Below are 20,055 nucleotides of genomic sequence, written 5' to 3' on the forward strand. Positions count from 1 at the left end.
AGAGACATGGCACTTTATTGTCCCATAAATACCATAGTCTCCTAGTTTGCACTTTTATTATATATAAATAATTGGCCAATTGCTATTGTTTGATAACTTCTTTTTCCAGAAAATTCCAAGTTTTCATCTATCAAAATGTATAATAATGATGATGATAAGTTTTTAATTCCTTTCTTTTTTTTTTTTTAATGTAAATTACTAGAAGTTGACTCAAGTTTATCATAATATATCATAGTGGTCTCTACTTGAATTATAAAAATAAAAAACAATTTTAAATTTACATTTATTATAAATATTAAAATTTTATTTAATTGAATCATAAAAGATTTGATATTAAAGAAATATCTAATTTATTATTATCACTTCTAATACGGGTTTACATAATTTAGTTTGGTGCGATTTGGAATGATTTTCAAATGAAAAAAAAATTAAATTAAAATATTTTTATTTTCATTTTTAATAGAGTTAGAATTTAATTTTTATTTTAAGTATATTAAAGAATCAATATAGTTGGTTTGAGTGGTAAAAGACTCTATATCTCTTAAATAAGGTGGAGTATTTGATCTTTGTGAATGGAGAAAATTTCTACTAAGAGCGCGGCGTAGCCAATTCATGGAGTTGGAATTGGAGTCGGCTTGAATTCTATTTAGGAGGAGATAAAATAAAATAAAGTTGTATCCTTTAAATAAGATCGAGTGTTCGATTCTTATAAATCTAAAAAATTTCTCTTAAGAGCGTGGCATAGCCACTTCCTGAGGCTGGAATTGGAGTTGGCTTGGATTCCATTTAGGCGAAAATAAAATAAAATAAGTTTTTGTAAAGTAAAATTTTTTAAAGTTTTTTCATGATTTTTAAACCTCTCTAATTCAAAAATAAATTTTAGTAGGCTTTTCACTAACTCAATTAAAATTTTAGATTTAAATAATAAATTTTATTTTTCATTTTGAATGGAAAAATAAAAATAAATTGGAAAAAAAAGTAGTATGAGAGGAAAATAATAATAAATGATAAAATTTTAATATATAATATTTATAAAAAGTTTTTTAAAAAATCAAATTACTAGACCTAAGGCCAGTTGGTTGTGGATGGGTATAGCCTATAGGCCGAAGAAAATGGGCCTGCTTTACTGGCCCTAAGGCCCAAAAAATTCGGAGCCAACGTCTCTATCCCACGCAAAATTCAAATTCAAAACTAATTCTTCACCTTCAGGCTTCATTTTTTCTCTTGAATCTTACAATGGCAACTGGAAATGCTTACCTGCCAACACCCACAAAAACCCCATTATCGACGTCCTCTTCATCCCTCTCCAGGAAACAACACAACCCAAACTCCACCACGACCTCCTCCTCCAGCTCCAGATTCGAGGCCTACAATCGCTTGCAAGCGGCCGCCGTAGCCTTCGGTGAGAAATTCCCTATCCCCGAGATCGTAGCACTTGGTGGACAATCCGATGGCAAGAGCTCGCTTCTCGAAGCACTACTGGGATTCCGCTTCAATGTCTGTGAGGTCGAGATGGGCACCCGCAGGCCCCTCATTCTCCAGATGGTCCATGATCCTAATGCTCCGGAGCCCCGTTGTCGTTTTCAGGTCCATTATTTTTTTTGTAATTGCTTGTGTGGGTTTTAATTATTTTTATGGGTTTTGTATCATGGAATGGTAAAATTTGTTATTTTAGGGATTTTATTTTGGCAATTAGGTTATTGCGTGCTAACAATGGGGATTTTCATTTCTGTTTGGTTTCTGAGAGATGGAGAAAAATGAAATAATATTGGTTAGTTCCGATATGAATCCAGTTAAACCAAATTCATGCAATTTGAATCCTTAGCCTTTGGTTCTATGTATGTATGACACGTATATACTTTGATTAAATGCTGATGAATGTTTATACTACTTTGCTTTTACAGCTACCTCTTTTGTATTAGTATTACTTGCCTCTTTGAGAAGCTTTGGTGTTTCTAGTCATACAAGATACTGAAAGCTTACAATTAAAATAGGAAGAGGATTCTAAGGAATATGGGAGCCCTGTTGTGTCAGCCACAACAATTGCAGATATTATAAGATCACGTACAGAGGCACTTTGAAAAGAACTAAAGCTGCAGTTTCTTCTAAGTCAATTGTGATGAGAGCAGAATATGCACATTGTCCTAACCTCACCATTATTGATACCCCAGGCTTTGTTCTTAAGGTGAATCATGTCTTGTATTGAAGCTATTAGAGAAGAGAAAATCTGCTACCTTTTTTGTTTTAATGTAGTTTTGAACTTTGAATGCTCTTAATGGTTTGAAAATCTGTTGGCAGGCAAAAAAGGGAGAACCGGAGAAAACTCCAGAAGCAATTCTTTCAATGGTGAAGTCATTGGCTAGCCCACCTCACCGCATTCTCTTGTTCCTTCAACAAAGTAGTTTGGAATGGTGTTCATCCCTGTGGTTGGATGCAATTAGGGAGATTGACCCGACTTTCAGAAGGACTATAATAGTTGTCTCCAAATTTGACAATCGGCTCAAGGTAATATCACGCTTCTCTTCTTGCTTATTTGAAAAAGAACTAATGCAATGGAAGTGCAATGGTAAATGAGACAATAGGACCAATTTTTATTTGTATACTACACAGATTGGATATGAATCCTGCAGCTCTGCCTAATTCTGCTGTCATTGTAACCATTTTGAGGCTCCAGTTAGACAAGTTGAGCACATTAGGTTAGGTTAGAGTATAGAAAGAAAAGAAGGGGAAGACCTAAACTGACTTGGAGGAGAGTAATAAAACATGACTTAGAAGCATTATACATTAACCCAAAATCGTTTAGAGTGAAGAAATAGAATCCATATAGCCAACCCCAAATTTTTTGGGATAAAGTCTTAGTTGAGTTGAGTTAAGTTATTGGTAGTTAGCCGAGAGAATAATATAATGGCCATCTTTAGGTTAATTGTATATTTGTATTGGGCAAAACTGGGGATCATTCATTTGTTTAAATTAAATGGATAAATTAAGAAACCTTTTTTCCATCCTGCAGAACTATATTTTGGTAACTTAACTTTTGCAGTGGACTTGTAACCGATGATTCTGATTGGAGGAGTTTCAAACATATCAGGAATTTAGTGATCGGTGGGAAGTGGACCATTATTTGAGTGCAAATGGGTACCTTGGTAAGAGTACTCGCCCATTCTTTGTGGCTTTACCGAAGGACAGAAGCACCATCTCAAATGATGAGTTCCGCAGGCAAATATCTCAAGTGGATTCAGAAATTTTACGCCGTTTGTGTGAGGGTATTAAGGGAGGGTTTGATGAAGAAAAGTTTGGGACCAATATTTGTTTCAGCAGTCTGAGGGTCTATTTGGAATCAGAGCTGCAAAAGAGATACAAAGAAGCTGCTCCTGCGACCCTAGCTCTACTGGCGCAGCGCTGCAGTCAAGTTACCTCTGAGTTGGCCAAAATGGATTAAAAAATACAGGCTACTTCTGATGTTGCTCAGCTGCCCAAATCTGCAATGTTGCACACAGCTTCTATTTGCAATAATGTGGCATGCAATTTGTTTGACCATTTCACAAATTGTCTTATAGACAATTTGTAATTTCTCAATCAGGGTAGATAAACTATTCTTTCCCTTGATATTTAGTTAGTTAGAAACGTGCTTCCCTTACTGGTTTTCAAAGATTTATGAGCCTATTTTCTATTTTTGTGCGATTACTTTTTCATTTCCAGATGTTATATTTCATTGTAGGTTGTCCTTCAATAATATATGGTACCTGGAAGTAAATATTTCCTCATCTGAAGAAAGCAAAACTTGGCATTTCCATTTTCATTATATAAGAAAGCCTACAGAATGTAAAGTTTTCATTGAATAATAAATTCTTTGTGAACTTTATTTGTTGTTGAAGGGATCTTTGATTGATGGAGCAGCAGATCCTTCACCAGAGCAGTGGGGGAAAACAACAGAAGAGGAGCGGTCAGAGATTGGTATTGGGAGTTGGCCAGGTGTTACTGTCATCATAAAAGCTCCTAATGCTACTCTTAGGCTCTATGGAGGGGCTGCTTTTGAAAGATTGATGCGTGAATTCAGGTGTGCTGCATATTCATTGAATGCCCCCCAGTGTCAAGAGAAAAGGTAATTATTTTCAAAAACTACTTTTTTCTGGGTAATCCAATCTAGGGCATGTGAATTCGATAAAAAGTGTAGCGGTGCATTTTCCTTCTTCAAGCAGGTGGCAAATATATTGCTTGCCCACGCTGGCCAAGGAGAGGGTAGAGGTGTAACAGAAGCAGCTGCAGAGATTGCCCGTGCTGCTGCTCGATCATGGCTTGCTCCTCTTCTTGACACTGCTTGTGATAGACTTGCCTTTGTTTTGGGGAACCACTTTGATCTTGCTGTAGAAAGAAATAATATCCGTGACTCAGAATGTAAGAGGCTGATTTAAGTCTTTGTTGGCCTACACTAAGTTATTCGATAGATGTTTCAGTTTCTTTCGCAAACCCATGAAGCAAAAAGCTGTTGTAGTTTCCTGTTAAGAATTCTGCATGTGAAACTTACTGGACGATAAATAATCATCTCGGGGTTGGTTCTTCCATGATTGATTGTGGAAATAGAAGCCTAAGCTTTCCTGATGGTTTGTACTATCTGAGAATATCATTAGCTGAACGTATTCATAGCTGTGCATCACTTGAAATCCAGCAACAACAGTGAGTCTTTAGTGACAGCATCTACTCATTTCTGTGGGAGGGCTGTTAGAAATGCATTTCATGCCTTTGGAGTCTGGGCAGTTAGTATTCACTGCAACATTTTCTCTTTTCCGATCTTTTTTTTCCCTAGTTCTTTTAATGCTAATTGTTCCAAAATTATTTGCAAACTATGGCTAACTCTTCCAATTTTTCAGATGCAAAGCAAAGTGGAAATTTGGACGGATGTGTTGGCTTCTTTCCTTCCTTAAGGCCTGCTTACAATCGATTCATAAAGGATCTTGCTAAACAATGCAAGCAATTAGTTCGACATCATCTTGATTCAGTTACCAGCCCATATTCTCAGGTTTGTTATGAGAATGACTTTCAAGGAGGCTTTGGCTTGGGTGAAACATCTATTTTTAAATTAAACCAAGCATCTGCCCGTTCATTTTATGTCTAGCTATCACTTGCCACGGAATCATCTCATGATGAAACAAAGAGAGATCAAGAGAACATATCTCCAGAGAAGAATGTACAGCAAACCACTCCAAGAAAAGTAGCAGAAGCCAGAGAAGCTCTCAAAGAAAGCCAAATGACTGTGCCTGAGACTCCATCTCCTGACCAACCATGTGACATGGTATATGGTGGGGCAAAGAAAGAGCATGGAAACTGCATTGAAATTGGACCAAGAAAGCGGATTTCAAGAATGACAGGAAATAGCAGAAATACTGAGCATTTAAGAGCTCAAAATGGTGGTGGTCTTCTCTTTGGAAATGGGGATAGTGGTTTGAGATCGTGCTCTGCTTACTCGGAAATCTGCTTATCTGCTACACAGCATTTTGGACGGATACGTGAAGTTCTTGTCGAGCGAAGTGTGATGTCAACCTTGAACTTTGGATTTTTAACCCCTTGGTGAGTTTCCTTTCTTTTCTAAAATTAAGTTGAATCAAAAAGAAGATATGCATAACAAATTTAATAACACATGCATGGTAAGCAATGCCCAGAATTAGTGTGTACATGGGTCGGTTTGGGCGAATTCAATGTATTTTATCAAATCAAACTGAAAAAGTCGGTTTGATAGTATTCAAACTGTTACCAACAAATTAAATTACGAAATCACATATGAGTTTGGTTTGGGCAGGTTTTACTTGTTTTAATACTTTTTTAGTTTTTATAATTCAACTCTTGTTAAATCTTTTTCATATATATATATATTATCATGCATTAATTGAAAAATAAGATATTAATTTAAGATGTATTATTCACTAAAAATAAATAAGAATAAAAAATGAAATAAAGTTATTTAAGTATTTCTCTCTTATATATATATATATATATATATATATATATATATATATATATATATATATATTTATTTATTTATTTATTTATTTATTTGGTTTGGGTTTGGTTTTTATTATGACAATCCGAAACTCAAACAAAAAATTTAGTTTATAATTATTTTCAAATCATAACCAATATTTAAATATATAAAATCACTAATTTCGGTTTGGATTTATTCGGGTTGGTCGAGTTAATCGGTTTGTCAGTTTCTTTGTATACTCTTACCCAGAAGCACTATATATGGTGAGATTCAGGGATGAAAATTATGGTCTGTATCCTAGCACTAGCCACAAGGTAGATAAGGCTGCCATCTAAATAATTATAATAAACTGTTATCTTGACCATTACAATTGTTCAGAGGCCTAATAGCTTTTGGTGTTATGGTATAGTCACCTCAACTTCCTTTCTAGAGTTGTATTGTTGACGCTAAATTGCTATTGCTTTCTTATTCACATATCAAAGACCTTTTGATCCATTTCTAAGTGCACTCTTATTTTAAGTTAACTCTTACCTTCATACTCTTGTTCTGTAAGCAATGAGGACAGGATAAACATGCTTCAAATTTCATCCAAAAATTTCACCCTCTTTTTTTCAAGTTTTTTTATTTATATTTTCTGACTAAGAGCAGAGCTCTGGTTCTAGAGATGGTCAATTAACTAGGCTGCAAAACTTTGTTTGATAATACTAGGCAAATTTCTGCAGAGGCCTTGTAGTACAAATGCCACCTAACTCACCTAAACAAGTGAGACTCTGAGAGAAACTGGGTTCAAGCCAAGATAAGTAATCGTTAAGTAGGGAAGCTGTTATATAATGACTGTTATTGTTTCCCCCGCGTGAATAATAGACTTTTTACATGCCTTACTTGAGAAAATCACTTTGCTTTAGAGGTACTAACAAGAAAATTTTCATGTTATATTGTTTTTTTATAGCCAGGATAAGCTCGTTGTGGCACTTGGGTTGGATTTGTTTGCTGTAAGTGATGAGAAATTTATGGACATGTTTGTTGCACCTGGTGCCATTGATGTGCTACAGGATGAGCGACAATCTCTTCACAAGGTCAGAAAATACTCCAGTCGTGCATGAACGAGTTCAAAAGTGTTGCTTGTGCTCTTTGATGGCAGCCTAGTTCCATATCTATCAAATGTTTCACTTCTAGTGAACATGCAAAGTTCTTACGCCAGGGACCTACTATCAATTTCCTTTTCATTATTTGAAAACCAATTTATTATTCCTGCAGTGCTTGCACTCCTGCCATTGAGTATACAGGATAAGTTTTTTATGATATTCACCTAGCCTCGCGCAGCTTGGTGGCATAAGGCACTTTTCGAAGCTGGGCCAGGCCATGTTCGAGGCTCTCCCTCCCCTTTTTCCCTGTACCTTGACGACAAAAAAAAAAAAATAAATAAATAAAATAATTGGATGTGTCAAATATCAACAGGGAAACTGCCAAATTTATATGTTCAGGGCCTCAGGCAGAGACTTGAGTTCTTGTATAGTTTCTTCCTGATATGGTTCAGATGAACTCCTTGTTACTCATTTTTTGGGGTTTTAACAAATGTGGAAAAGGACGACTCAAACTTGGAACTTTTTCAAATTCAGAGAAGCGTTTGCCATCGAGCTAAGCTTGTAAGTGCTCCACTTTTGGTGAATTCTAGTCCTGAGGATTTTAATCCTTAACTTGATGCATGTTTTTCATATCACAGTTCTATTAACCAATTTTATACTAAATTAATTTAATTAAATCAATCAATCACCTGATACGACTCATCTTATGGAATGAAAAATAATCTCAATAATTTTTTTTTTTTTTTTTTTAAAAGAAGCATATACTTAAGTGTGTGATGGCAATCCATTGTTCCTGCTAGTTAAAGTTATGAAAATTTTCATTCTGAGAAGCTAAATATTCTTCTCTCAACTTCAGTTAGGTTTTGGCTGCGATGATCCACATATTTATATAAAATGATTGACAAGGGAAGTCTGATTCTCTTAACTGTGTGCTTAGAATATATTCTGAAATTATGATGCTAAGTTTGATTTGATGGCTACCAAAATTCTCAATGTTTCTGCAAAAGGCTACATAATTTTGGATGCTTGAAACCATTTACATGATTCTTAGTTTTATTCTTCCATGACTCCTTGTTTAGCAGGCCTGCAACAAATAGACAGGAAATTAAAAAAAAAAAAAATTAGAAAATGATTATGTGCATTATTATTACTACCATTTCAGTACTAAATCAACTTATATATATTAGTTTTAACTATTTAATTCATTCAATTGGCCAACCAGGTTGCCCACCTAATTGGCCATTAATCACATTTCTTAATCTAAGCGTTCATAATAAATCACATGGTCCACATGTATCTTTCACATGTTTTAAAATGTGAAATGACCATCTTATCCTTTTAGCTTGGTAGGTGCATAGAATACAGTATATCTGAATGTTAACCATATAGGTGAATAGTTTTGCACATATAAACACCACTTTGATATTATATTACCTTTTTTTTTTATAGATATATACAAACTATAAGTCAGTATTTAAAATTTGATTAAATTTACAATTGAATTCCTATAGTTTTAAAATTAAACAGTTTAGTTTTTGAAATTTAAATAAATTTCTAAGTTAATTTTTACGATTAAAATTTTAGTTAAATTATCATTAATTATAGCACAAATGATAAAAATTCCTTAATTTTATTTCAATTTGAAAACAATTTAGCTTCTAAAACTTTATTTATAGATGATTTAATTTTTGAGATTTAATTAAATTTACAACTTAATCATATAGTTTTAATAAACTTACAAATTAGTCTCAATTGGTATTATAATCACCATTAATTACGTATTAAATATAACAAAAATAATCAAAATGTAACTTTATTCTTTACACTAGATTATAAAAGAAACGGATGCATCTCTGAATTAATTAATGATTGGCGGCTTATGGGTCGTTTAGTTTAATTAATTTTCTCGAGCGTACAAAAGTTTCCTAGGAATTGAAGGTCATTACTCATCTTTATTATTATTATTATTATTATTATTATTATTATTATTATTATTATTATTATTATATATCTGCCTTGAGCTAGGTTCTGTTTCATGCATGAATCATATTATTATATATCCTTAGCCCTTCTTATTTAAGTACACAGTCAAGATTCTCCACAATTATTTTTTTTTTGAAGAAAAAATAACATTAAATTTTCAAATTCAAACTCTTAAAGCAGTACAAGAACATTGCACCTATTAATTAAGAATTAAATGTTAATTACATCTAATTTATCACAATAATATCATGTCAAATAATGGACAAATTTATTAATGATTCATTATTATTTTAAATATAAATAATATAAAAATTATTATTATTATTAAATTAATTTATAACTATATAACAAATTAAAATATTATTTTAACAATAATTTTTAGAGTTTTTTTTTTTTATTATAAATCGTAGTATCTTACCTCTTTTGTTTTATTCATTTAATTTTATTCCTTATATATATTTTTTGTGAGTATGTAACGTGCCATTGGATTGGAGTTTCCAAGAAATTCATACTACTGTCCATGGATTATATCTATTATATTAGCAGAGGGAGAAAATTATTTAAATACTGTTACGACAGTAAAACTTATATATTAATTATTATATTTTTAAAATTTTCTACTTAATTGTTAATATTTTAATAAATTTATATATTTATTTCTGCTTAAATTATTTTTTATTCCTTTCATTATAAAATAATATAATATAATATAATAAAAACTTTTAATTAATTTTTTTAATTTAAATATATAATGAATCTAGAATATTGATAAAATAAAAAGATAATATTATAATTAAGTTAATCAATATTATAAAATAAAAGGATTATTTTATAATAAAATTTATATTATAAATTTATAATATTTGTTTGATATTTTTGATATAATTAATAATAAATTGAATGAAATGATTAATTTGTAAAGTTATTTAAATGCTAAAGGCTAGATAGGTTTTAAAATATGGAAACTAATACGTAAGTTTAGAAACTAAATTATAACTTACCTTAACTTTTTTTTCTAACAACGTTTAGGCAATTTTCTCTCCTTAGTAATGGAGTTGAAGCTAAGGCCTCAAGTTATCATTTTATCACAAATTTAGTTTCAAAACCCCAATGAATGCGCCAAATTACATGATAGTAAATTATAATTTTACATTTTCATTTATAGAAGATTTGATTGTATAAAAATTAAACATTTTTAAAATTTTATTATTATATTCACTTATTCTAATTTTAGTTGTTTTATTTTAATTTTAAAAATTAATTATAAATTTATCCAATAATTATTTTTTAGTTTATTTGAGAAGATTATTTTACCCTTTATAACAATAATAAAAAAAAAGCAACTAATTTTTTTAATTCTCTAAAAATCCTATTTAAACATTTTTTTTTATTGTATTTTGCATCCAAGTTTATATGAGAATTGACAAATAAAAAAGAAAAAAAAATTGAGGAATCTCAATTTTTCTTTGACCTTAATTTAAGATCATCACTCAGTGTGGATAAATTATTCAGAGGTCAATTTTCATATACTTGAAGCCAACATAATTAAGCGAATCCATAAATTTGGAGGAGGGCGAAGATGAAAGACTGACTCTGAATCAATAGGTCTAATTGACTTGCTCATTAAAATTAAACATATTCACTATTCATTTCAACATAATAATGAAATTAAATTGAAATGCAATTTCTGTGATCAATTCTTCAAATTTATAAATAAGAGCTGGATATGACAAGCACATTTAATTTCATAGGTTAAGTGGTAATTAATTATATTAACACTTATCCATCACATATAACTTTCTTTGGAATACACAATTAAAAAAAAGACCCCCACCACCCTCCCTTCCTTTTACACAATATGGTTGGTTCTTGCTGTTGACATCGTTCAATGCAACTAAAATTATATATGAAAAAGAAATTATTTTATTTTATTAGTCCAATCCATACTTTCCTTTTGATTAGTGCCAAATTAAAAGAAGCTTTTCTTGCAAGATTTGGGGCATTGGATGGAATATAAAGTTGGAGAGATAATAATAAGAGTTAGGAATTGATATATATCTTAAAAAAAAAAAAAGAAAATATAAGATTTAATTTGATAAAAGTATATATTTTATTCAATTGATAAGAATTATAAATATATTTGGCTTATAGATATGAAGAGCATATTATTTTGAGTGTGAATTTAAAATTATTTATAAAATGGTAATAAGTAAATTAATGTGATTTAAAATATATAATTTATTAATAACTTATATTTAAATTACATATAAGTCACTTTTTTTCCAAATAATAGTATCTAAATATATCATTAATGTATTTAAATTTGAATTTATTTAATAATATTATTATTAAATTTATTTTAAATTTTATTTATTGTTTATTTGTAGTCTTCTTGTATTTGATTATAATTATTTTTATTGATAATTTATATTTTAGAAATTTTATTTATAGTATTTTAAAATTTATAACTAAAATTGTAAATATGTTTTTTATTTAATTAATAATTTATATAAATATATTTAGATAATAAAAAAAATTAATATATACAAAATCTGAATCCAATACAAACTCAAATAAGGGTAATAATGATCAAATTTGCAATCATTCTATTACAGTTAGATTAAAATGAATATTAAAAAATATCTGATCTATTGTTATTCTTAAAAAGAGAAATTTAAAACGAAATTTATGAATTATTTATAGCATGCATGAAATTATGAGTTTTATTAATAAATCTCAATAATCTTATTTTCATAATTGATTTTTTAAGTTCAGCTTTTATCCATTTATGTGAAAATTAAGAGTTCAATTTCAAACTAATTTTGCTAATCTTAATTTGTTTTCTTTCATCTCTAAAGTGCAGGAAGTGAGAAGATCTCGAATTCGAGTCACCACATCTACTTTTTTTTATGATTATTTATCTTTATGATGAGAAAGAGAGATGATTACTCCCACTATATAGTTTATCAGTTGTGCCGATTCATAGTGTCTCCATTAAATAAAAAGTTTTAAAACTCATCTATTTATTTATGTCACAAAGAAAGTGAGATGTAATATACAAACCAAATGTCCAATTATAAGTTGCAATATTACAATTAGAAGAAGGAAAGGCAGCTTGGATTGGCTTATAACTAGACCTACCTAAAGCTCAAAAAAAGCATTGATTCATGAATGATAAGCATTATTGACACTGAAATGTTATCTACAGAAACTACTCAGTCATTCTCATGCAGTCATATCTCTTCAGTGTATCTAAATAATTTATCTTTATATCTGGTGAAAGATCACATAATAATAATTTAAAATTTTGCTTTCAAGTGCCTCATTCATGCTTGTCCCTTTGGACCTACTTCAGGATATATTCATGCATTATCCATTATAGATTGTATTCTCTTCTCCACCTCCTCTTATTCTTTATTTTCTTCTCTCCCATTTTCTTACTTTCTTTTTCAGATAAGGCTTCATTTTCTTAGTTAACAACCTAGAAGTTACCATAGTGATTCTATTACCTTGCATTGATTTTTTGTTATTTTGATAAAATATAACTTTTACCCAATTGAGCAAGATTTTACTTTGATGAAAATCTCAAATTTCTATCATTGAAAATTATTAGTTTTAGCATCCTAGACCCCAGTAATATTAGCTATTATAGCAGCTGTTAGCTGTTTTAGTAACTGTATGCTGTTTTAGTAACCGTTAGCTAGTGGTAAGTTTTTTTTATATAGTGATTTAAAATAGAAGTGTTCGGTAAAAATAACTATTAGATTAGCTATTAAATGTAAAAATAGTGGTATCATCTTATTGATTCTGATCAAAATGTTCTCCCAATATCTAAAAATTATGAAGAGTATCTTTTTATAAATCATTCCCTCAACTTTTAAACACTATTATAAATACTATGTCACCAAACAGTATAAATAAAAAAGGTAGTGTTTTAATTATGATCAAAATACTGAACGCTACCTTGAAAGCTATTGTCGAACAAGGCCCTAAACTGTGACTTAATGCACAAAGTATTATGCACTTATAGGCTGAGTTAATATATATGTAATTTTATCCCTGTTTTGCGACCTCTTACCTTCATATCACAAACGGTGTAACTATATCATTACACCAAACCATCCTCTAATTTTTCATCATAACCATGTAAAAATTTTCTAACATAATTTTAGATATATAAACCTATTATAGTAATTTTACCATGAGATAAAAAAACATAGGTTAAAATTTAAAAAAAAGTAACTTTATTAAAAATCAAATGATTTTGTCGATATAAATTAAAAATTTGTAATCATATACTAAACTTAAATAATAAATTTAATGACAAAGAAAGAAATTAACATGACAAATCCATTGAATTATTTGATTGATGAATCAAGTTGCATGATACAACATATAAAGAGATTTGAAGTTAGCTTATATGCCATCATAATATAAAAATATATATTAAATATATTGAAAGTTCACATCATCAGCCGCACCTTTTGCAGGTTTCTTGCTTGAGGTTTAATAAAAAAAAAAGAACTCTTTTTTTTTTACCAACTTAAAAGCTAATTAATGGCTTTTGCACTATAAATGGAGTTTGTTAGGAACTCCACAAACCAGACATAATCATTTTAGCTATGAAAGAATATGTGATCCCTTTTCTTGCAGCAGTGCCCTCTAATGGAGTTTTGGTCCCCCCATCCTTCTTTAATTTCCTTCTAGTTTTTCAATTTCTTAATTTAAAAATTAAAATTCTTTCCAATATTTTTAATTAATTATGGGTATATATTTTTATTCTCTTTTTCATAATATTTATCAACTATAATCAAGAACCTCTAAATTCGATAATAAAAACCAGAATCTGACCTTTGCTTTAATGGTTGCACACCAATTTTTGGAATCGAACAGATTCACCTATGTACAAAAGCTTTCTAAAAAAATGAAAATTAATTTCTAATCATCCTTATGCTCATTAAATTAATTGGTAATTAACGAGGATATATTAATTTGTAATTCTATATGGTTATTATCAATTTATTTATCAAGAAATAGTCTTAAGCATTGAACGTAAATGCAATTAATTAATAATGAAAGAATGAAAGTTTCTCTTTCTTATCAATCGAATTTCAGAATTATTTATTTTAAATTCATTAGGCCAATATGAATAATACGCTCTTAAATTGCTGGGTGCACAAAAGTTGGCCAGAAGATACTCTGATCGAAAGTAAAGTAAAAAAAATAATGATATTACTAATAAAATTTCAAATGTGTGCTAGGAAAAAAAAATTTAAAGAAGAAGAAGTTGTTAAGTTGTTCCTAATTATTTTCTCAAATGGTGGCTCAACTCACTTCTTTCTTTTCAATATAGGTGACTAATCATATCTTCCCTAAAATGTTAGTAGTGGTTGTATAATGAAACCCTAGCTGCAATTTATCCATTAGGGATCATTTTATTTTCAACTGTAATTGAAAGAACTTCTTAACCTTAATATCTTTTAAGCATCATTGAGGTTTACTGTTGATGGTTAAGAGAAAAAAATTTAAAAAAAATAGATTGAAAAGACAAATATAATTAATTATTTATTCTTAAATTAAAATATTATATAAACTAAAAAGTAAAGGGACTAATTCAAGCCTTCATTTTCTTAATCTCCTTACTTAAACAAAGATTTCAAGATTCGGAATACTACATAATAAATAACTAATTAATAAAATATTTAATTAAGTCTTATAATTCTTTGATATACTCATTTTAAATGCACTTTTTGTTAATTAAATTTTAATTAGAGTTCAAATTCATAATTTAATTTAATATTTCTGTAAAAAAATAACAGATAAATATAGCTATTTATATATCAATATCCATTTTAGTACCAACTTAAAACAAAATAACGAATGAAATGAGAAATTTTCTGATGCATTGTAAGTAATGACTTGGAAAAAGGGAACTGTCCAACTGAAATTTCATTAGATGGATTTAAATAGTGATTTCAGTTGAGTGTGAAATTGGGGTGAAACTGAGAACTCAATTGTCAGTTGACAACAGCAATTAACCAACACACGGTGGGAAAATGGAAGGCACCTCCAAGGCAAATGAATGAAGAACCAAATCTATCAAACCAAGTTCACTTGCTCGAGGGTGGAGAACACGCGCCAGAAACACTGAATCTTTCCTCGTTTAAGATTTGGTTGGAGAGTGAGCAAACAGCAGAACACAGGCGAGGGAAAATCCTTGGGGTTGAGAATAGCATAATGGATGAATGAATGAATGGCTATGGTATGGTTTGTTTCTGATCAAATGTCGCCTTCATGTCCAATCCCATCACACAAGGGTCCTTCCAGTCAGGGCTCTGAAGTCAATGCCACACACACATATATGTATATATACATATATTCTTATATTGGATTCCTAAAGACTTTGCTGCTGGTGGCACAGATGCTTGTTGCCTAAAAATTCCAAATACAACCAATATCCTTTTCGAAGTTTTGATCTTTATTTCTTTGTAATCCCAAAACCGTTGGGGACATTTTCTCACCTAGCCAATCACTCCACCAAATTAAAAGAAAAAGCATGGAAAATTGAGCGCTAGATATATGATCTTGCGGCACACAAGTGCAACAAAAGCAATACAAAACAAAAAGAAAGAAAAATTAGCTAATACCCCCTTTTAACACCCTCCTCATCAAGCCTTGTTTTTCACTCCTCCTCCATCTCTTATTCTTTCCTCCATTCCGCATCCCCAAAAGTTCATTTCTCATTTCTTTGATCTCTCTCTCTCTCTCTCTCTCTCTCTTGGTGGCAGTGGCGGTGAAGGTGAAGGAGGAGAGCGTGATTGGAGAGGTAGGAGAGAGAACAAACCCAGGAATGGAAACTACAACAAGAATTCAAGAAAGCAAAATCCCTTCTCCAATAAACTCTCCTCACAGCAATGGAAGCAACAATGGGATCCAAATCCATACCCCACCACTCACTCCAATACCCATCTCCAGATCTGACGCTAACCCTTACCCAACAACCTTTGTCCAAGCAGACACCTCTACTTTCAAACAAGTAGTTCAAATGCTCACTGGGTCAACAGAAACAGCAAAGCAAGCTTGTTCAAGAACTGCTCAAGATCCAGCAGCAGCACCACCACCACCAACACCAACTACACCCACATCGACTACTACTACGAGAAACTTCACCATCCCTCCAATCAAAAGCATTCCAAAGAAGCAACAAAATAGCTTCAAGCTTTACGAAAGGAGAAACAGCAATCTTAAGAACAGTCTTATGATCAACACTTTGTTGCCTAGTTTTGCAAGTAATAACTCAGTTACAGGATTTTCGCCAAGAAACAAGCAGGAGATTTTGTCTCCAAGCTTGCTTGACTTCCCTAGTCTGACACTTAGTCCGGTAACTCCATTGAATAATGAAGACCCTTTCAATAAGAGCTCCCCATCTTTAGGGAATTCATCGTCAGAGGAGGAAAGAGCGATAGCAGAGAAAGGGTTTTACTTGCATCCTTCGCCCATATCTACTCCTAGAGATTCAGAGCCACAATTGCTGCCGCTGTTTCCTGTGACCTCACCAAAAGTTTCAGGTTCTTGATTTTCTTGAAGATGGAAGAAAAAAGGATTGTAAGGAGTTGATGGGTTTTGGATGGTTTTGAGGGAGAGGTAGAGAACTTTGGTTTAATTGTACAATTTGATCTCTCTTTTCATGATAGATATGGTAAAGCCTTTGTTTAGCTTCCTCTTTTTTTTTTTCTTTTTTTTTTTTTTTTGACTTGAGTGTGTTTCTCCTTTTTTGCCTATTTCATAAATGGGGATTATCATTATCAGACAATATTATTTAGGTAAATTTTCATTTCTGAGATTATACATGAGTATGGGATAAAGAATCTTTTATCCTCTAACTCTTCTCTGTGTATTCCATGGGAACTTGGTTTTCTTGAATTTCTGTCATCTCTCTATCTGAATGGACTAATTTTCATGAATTTGTAGGCAATTACTATCTTTTTTTATGCTCTTTCCTGTGTATACTCATCTTCTTCTTGTGTTCCTCTCTCTCTTTCCCTCTGTGAAGGTACACATGTGACTAGTAGATATAAACTTAATATTATCAACTCAAATAAAGTAGAATATTTATAATTGCACTAGGCATGTTTCCTTCCAAGTGTGAGGAGGGAAAAGTTCCTGCTTAATCATTGTATTAGCAGACTTCATACATTAAGGAACAAAAAGGAAATTTGGTGCAATGATATTAATGGCAAATTTGAAAAAATCAACTTTCTGAAATCACTATACATACATGTTTTGCAATATTTTTAACTCTGTAAATTGATCAACCTCAAGTTATACTTCCAAAGTGTTAAATATTTTATCTTAGTTTATATATTTCTCCTTAGGATTATTAATTACACAAAAGAAAAGCTGTTTACATTTACATACAGAAGTTGTATACAGAAAAGTTGCTACTTCTACAGTGCCTTCCTCTCCTTGTCCACTGAATCTTTGATATAAGATATTGTTGCAGTGTTATTAGTAGTCAGATTCTTGGTTGGGTGGGAATGCACAAATAGCTAGCAATTAGGGGTGTCAGATTTTAGGGTATCCAATAAGATTTATAAAGTGCAACTATGAACAAAAGAAATCAATGGTCCATCTCAGCTGTTTCTTTCAACAAGGAAGTGAAGTCATTGTCCTTTGCTGCAACTTTAAGCCGCTATGCAATCATGCAGGTTAACTATTTTTTTTTTAATTTTTTTTCTTTTTGGGTTTTTTTTTTTTTTTTTTTGGAATTAAGAGGAGACTTGTTCTCATGTGAAATAAAAGAAAATAGAGGAAAGGGAAAGCAGGACTTCGCTATCGATGATGATTGAAAATGAAGGAAAAGTAGCAGAGAAAATGTGAGAAACTTTCTTTGTTGTTTCTCTTCAATGTTTAATTTCTTTACTTTGTCATATACGTGGAGCTGGACTGAGTTAAGGCAATAGACAAAGAAGCACTAAGATTTTTTTTTCTCTCCCTTTTCTATACTTGAAATATTTTATTAAATAAATAAATAAATATCATATACTCAATCATCTTTAAAACTTTTAAAATTATAATCTTCTTTAAAATTCTGAAGTCTTAAATTTAAATTTTAATTAGAGACTATTATATTAAAAAAATATCATGTAATAAGAATATTTTATATTTAATAAATAAATAGATGATATATATATTTCTAAATAATATTTTCTATTTAATAAATAAATAAATGATACATATTTTTAAATACTTTGTATTTATAATATTAGACTGTCATTCATTTACTGCAATGTATTGAATGTAGTAAATAATTTTTTTTTTTTAATTATTAGAGCACCTATTTGGTGCCTTGACAAGGGTAGTTTCTATACTTACTGTTCAAAATAATCATATGAAGATACAAATATAATAAACAAAAAACAAAATTATGCATTACTTAATTAAAATATGTACTTTCATGTGTAGTGTCTGATGTGATTATTGAGTGTGAAGATATTGAAAATTGCTATCATCAAATAATGGGGAGGCTGTTGTTTAATTCTCATATTGATGCATATAATTTTTATGTTGTACCTTATTCATAGTTTAGTTTTTAAGTTGAGTAGTAATAAGAGTTGAATCAATTATATTATTTTCTTTTTGTTATTAATTTTATTGGATAACAAATATGTATTAATATTTAAAAATTTTAAATTATTTGATATTATTTCTCTTTATATCATCTTAAATTTATCTTTTTCATCTTTTTCCGGTTAACATTTTACATTTCTATACTCGACATTAAATTTTCCATATTGAATATGATCAAATCATCTGAATAAACTAGTTTTTATTTTATTTGTATTTTCTGACAAATGTGTTCGTTCTTAATTTTATCTGTTATTTATTATTATTTAAAATCTTATAAAATAAAAAATTTATATGTATTTTCTTTAAAAATTATTTATATAATATATAAATGGATGTATGCACTATATAGATGTTTTAATTTAGGTAAAGCATGTGGATTCAATTTAGACCTTAAAAAAATGGAAAATAAAGCTGAAAACAATAATATTGTTTTAAACATCCATCCATTAAAATATTAGTTGTAGGTGGTGGCCAAAGTGGAAAGGAAATCAAGAAATGAGCTAAGCTTATATAGAGATAAACAATACAACAAAATGGTGTGGATTTTAATTTCTTAATAGACTTGTAAAATTTTGAATTAGTCATGACCAAATCTAATTGAATTTGTCTAAAACCAATCAAGTGGTAGGCCCTTTCTTAAATATCTCAATTTTTACGATATGTTTTTTAAAATATGCACTATCAAAGTGGTAAGAACAATAATTAGGCAAAACATGTGATCAACCAATGTCAACAATTAATGGGTTCTTTTATTTCTTCAATTTCTAATGATGATGGCTACTAATATTAGGGGAAAAAAATTCACATCTTCATAAAATTTTCTTTAAAAACCTACTAATAGCTATTTTGACATTCCCAAAAAGTGCTTTTACATGCTCTCATGATGATTTTTACTATTTTTTTTAATATAAATGATTTTAATTAAGATTTAAATTCTAGATTTCTTGGTGCTGAAAATTATTTCAATTCATTAATTTCATTACTTTTTTTATTATTAAATAAAATTAATTTACTGAAATGTGAATGCAATAAACTCATAATGGAGAATTTCTTTAATCTTTTTTATTGAAAAAATAAAATTTCCTTATATTAATGGAAAGCGTATTTGAATTAGAGTAAGACATTTTTTTTTTATTCTTTCAAACAGTGTGACAAGATAGATCATATTAAATTTGATTGGCCATTTGGAAAATCATATTTTATTAATGCTTTTTTTTTTTTCCATGATTAATGTGTTGTCTTCTTTGGACCTCAAGCACTAATTTCTCGAGTTATTAATGCCTATAGGCTCAAAATGATGTATACTTTTGTCTTTTGTTTTGCTGCCTTCTCAGTTCTCATACACATGCTTTAATTTTACAACTAATCATTAGAAATTAG

General features: G+C 30.0%; 1 protein-coding gene and 1 pseudogene across 1 annotated transcript; both read left to right on the forward strand.

The window, feature by feature from the left end:
* Positions 1-1,236: 1,236 nt before the first annotated feature.
* LOC110642489 (dynamin-related protein 5A-like) lies at positions 1,237-7,262 on the forward strand (annotated as a pseudogene).
* An 8,186-nt stretch (positions 7,263-15,448) lies between these two features.
* Positions 15,449-16,760, forward strand: LOC110642487 (VQ motif-containing protein 4-like). Its single transcript, XM_021794565.2, has one exon. It carries the CDS (start codon positions 15,896-15,898, stop codon positions 16,619-16,621), a length of 726 nt encoding a protein of 241 aa, XP_021650257.1. The 5' UTR covers positions 15,449-15,895; the 3' UTR covers positions 16,622-16,760.
* The last annotated feature ends 3,295 nt before the right edge of the window (positions 16,761-20,055 follow it).

This window comes from Hevea brasiliensis, chromosome 4 (assembly GCF_030052815.1).
Source record: "Hevea brasiliensis isolate MT/VB/25A 57/8 chromosome 4, ASM3005281v1, whole genome shotgun sequence".
In the NCBI taxonomy this organism is placed as follows: Eukaryota; Viridiplantae; Streptophyta; class Magnoliopsida; order Malpighiales; family Euphorbiaceae; genus Hevea; species Hevea brasiliensis.

Coding starts and splice junctions, on each gene's coding strand:
- LOC110642487 (XM_021794565.2), top strand. CDS start 15,896: ATGGAAACTACAACAAGAATTCAAGAAAGCAAAATCCCTTCTCCAATA.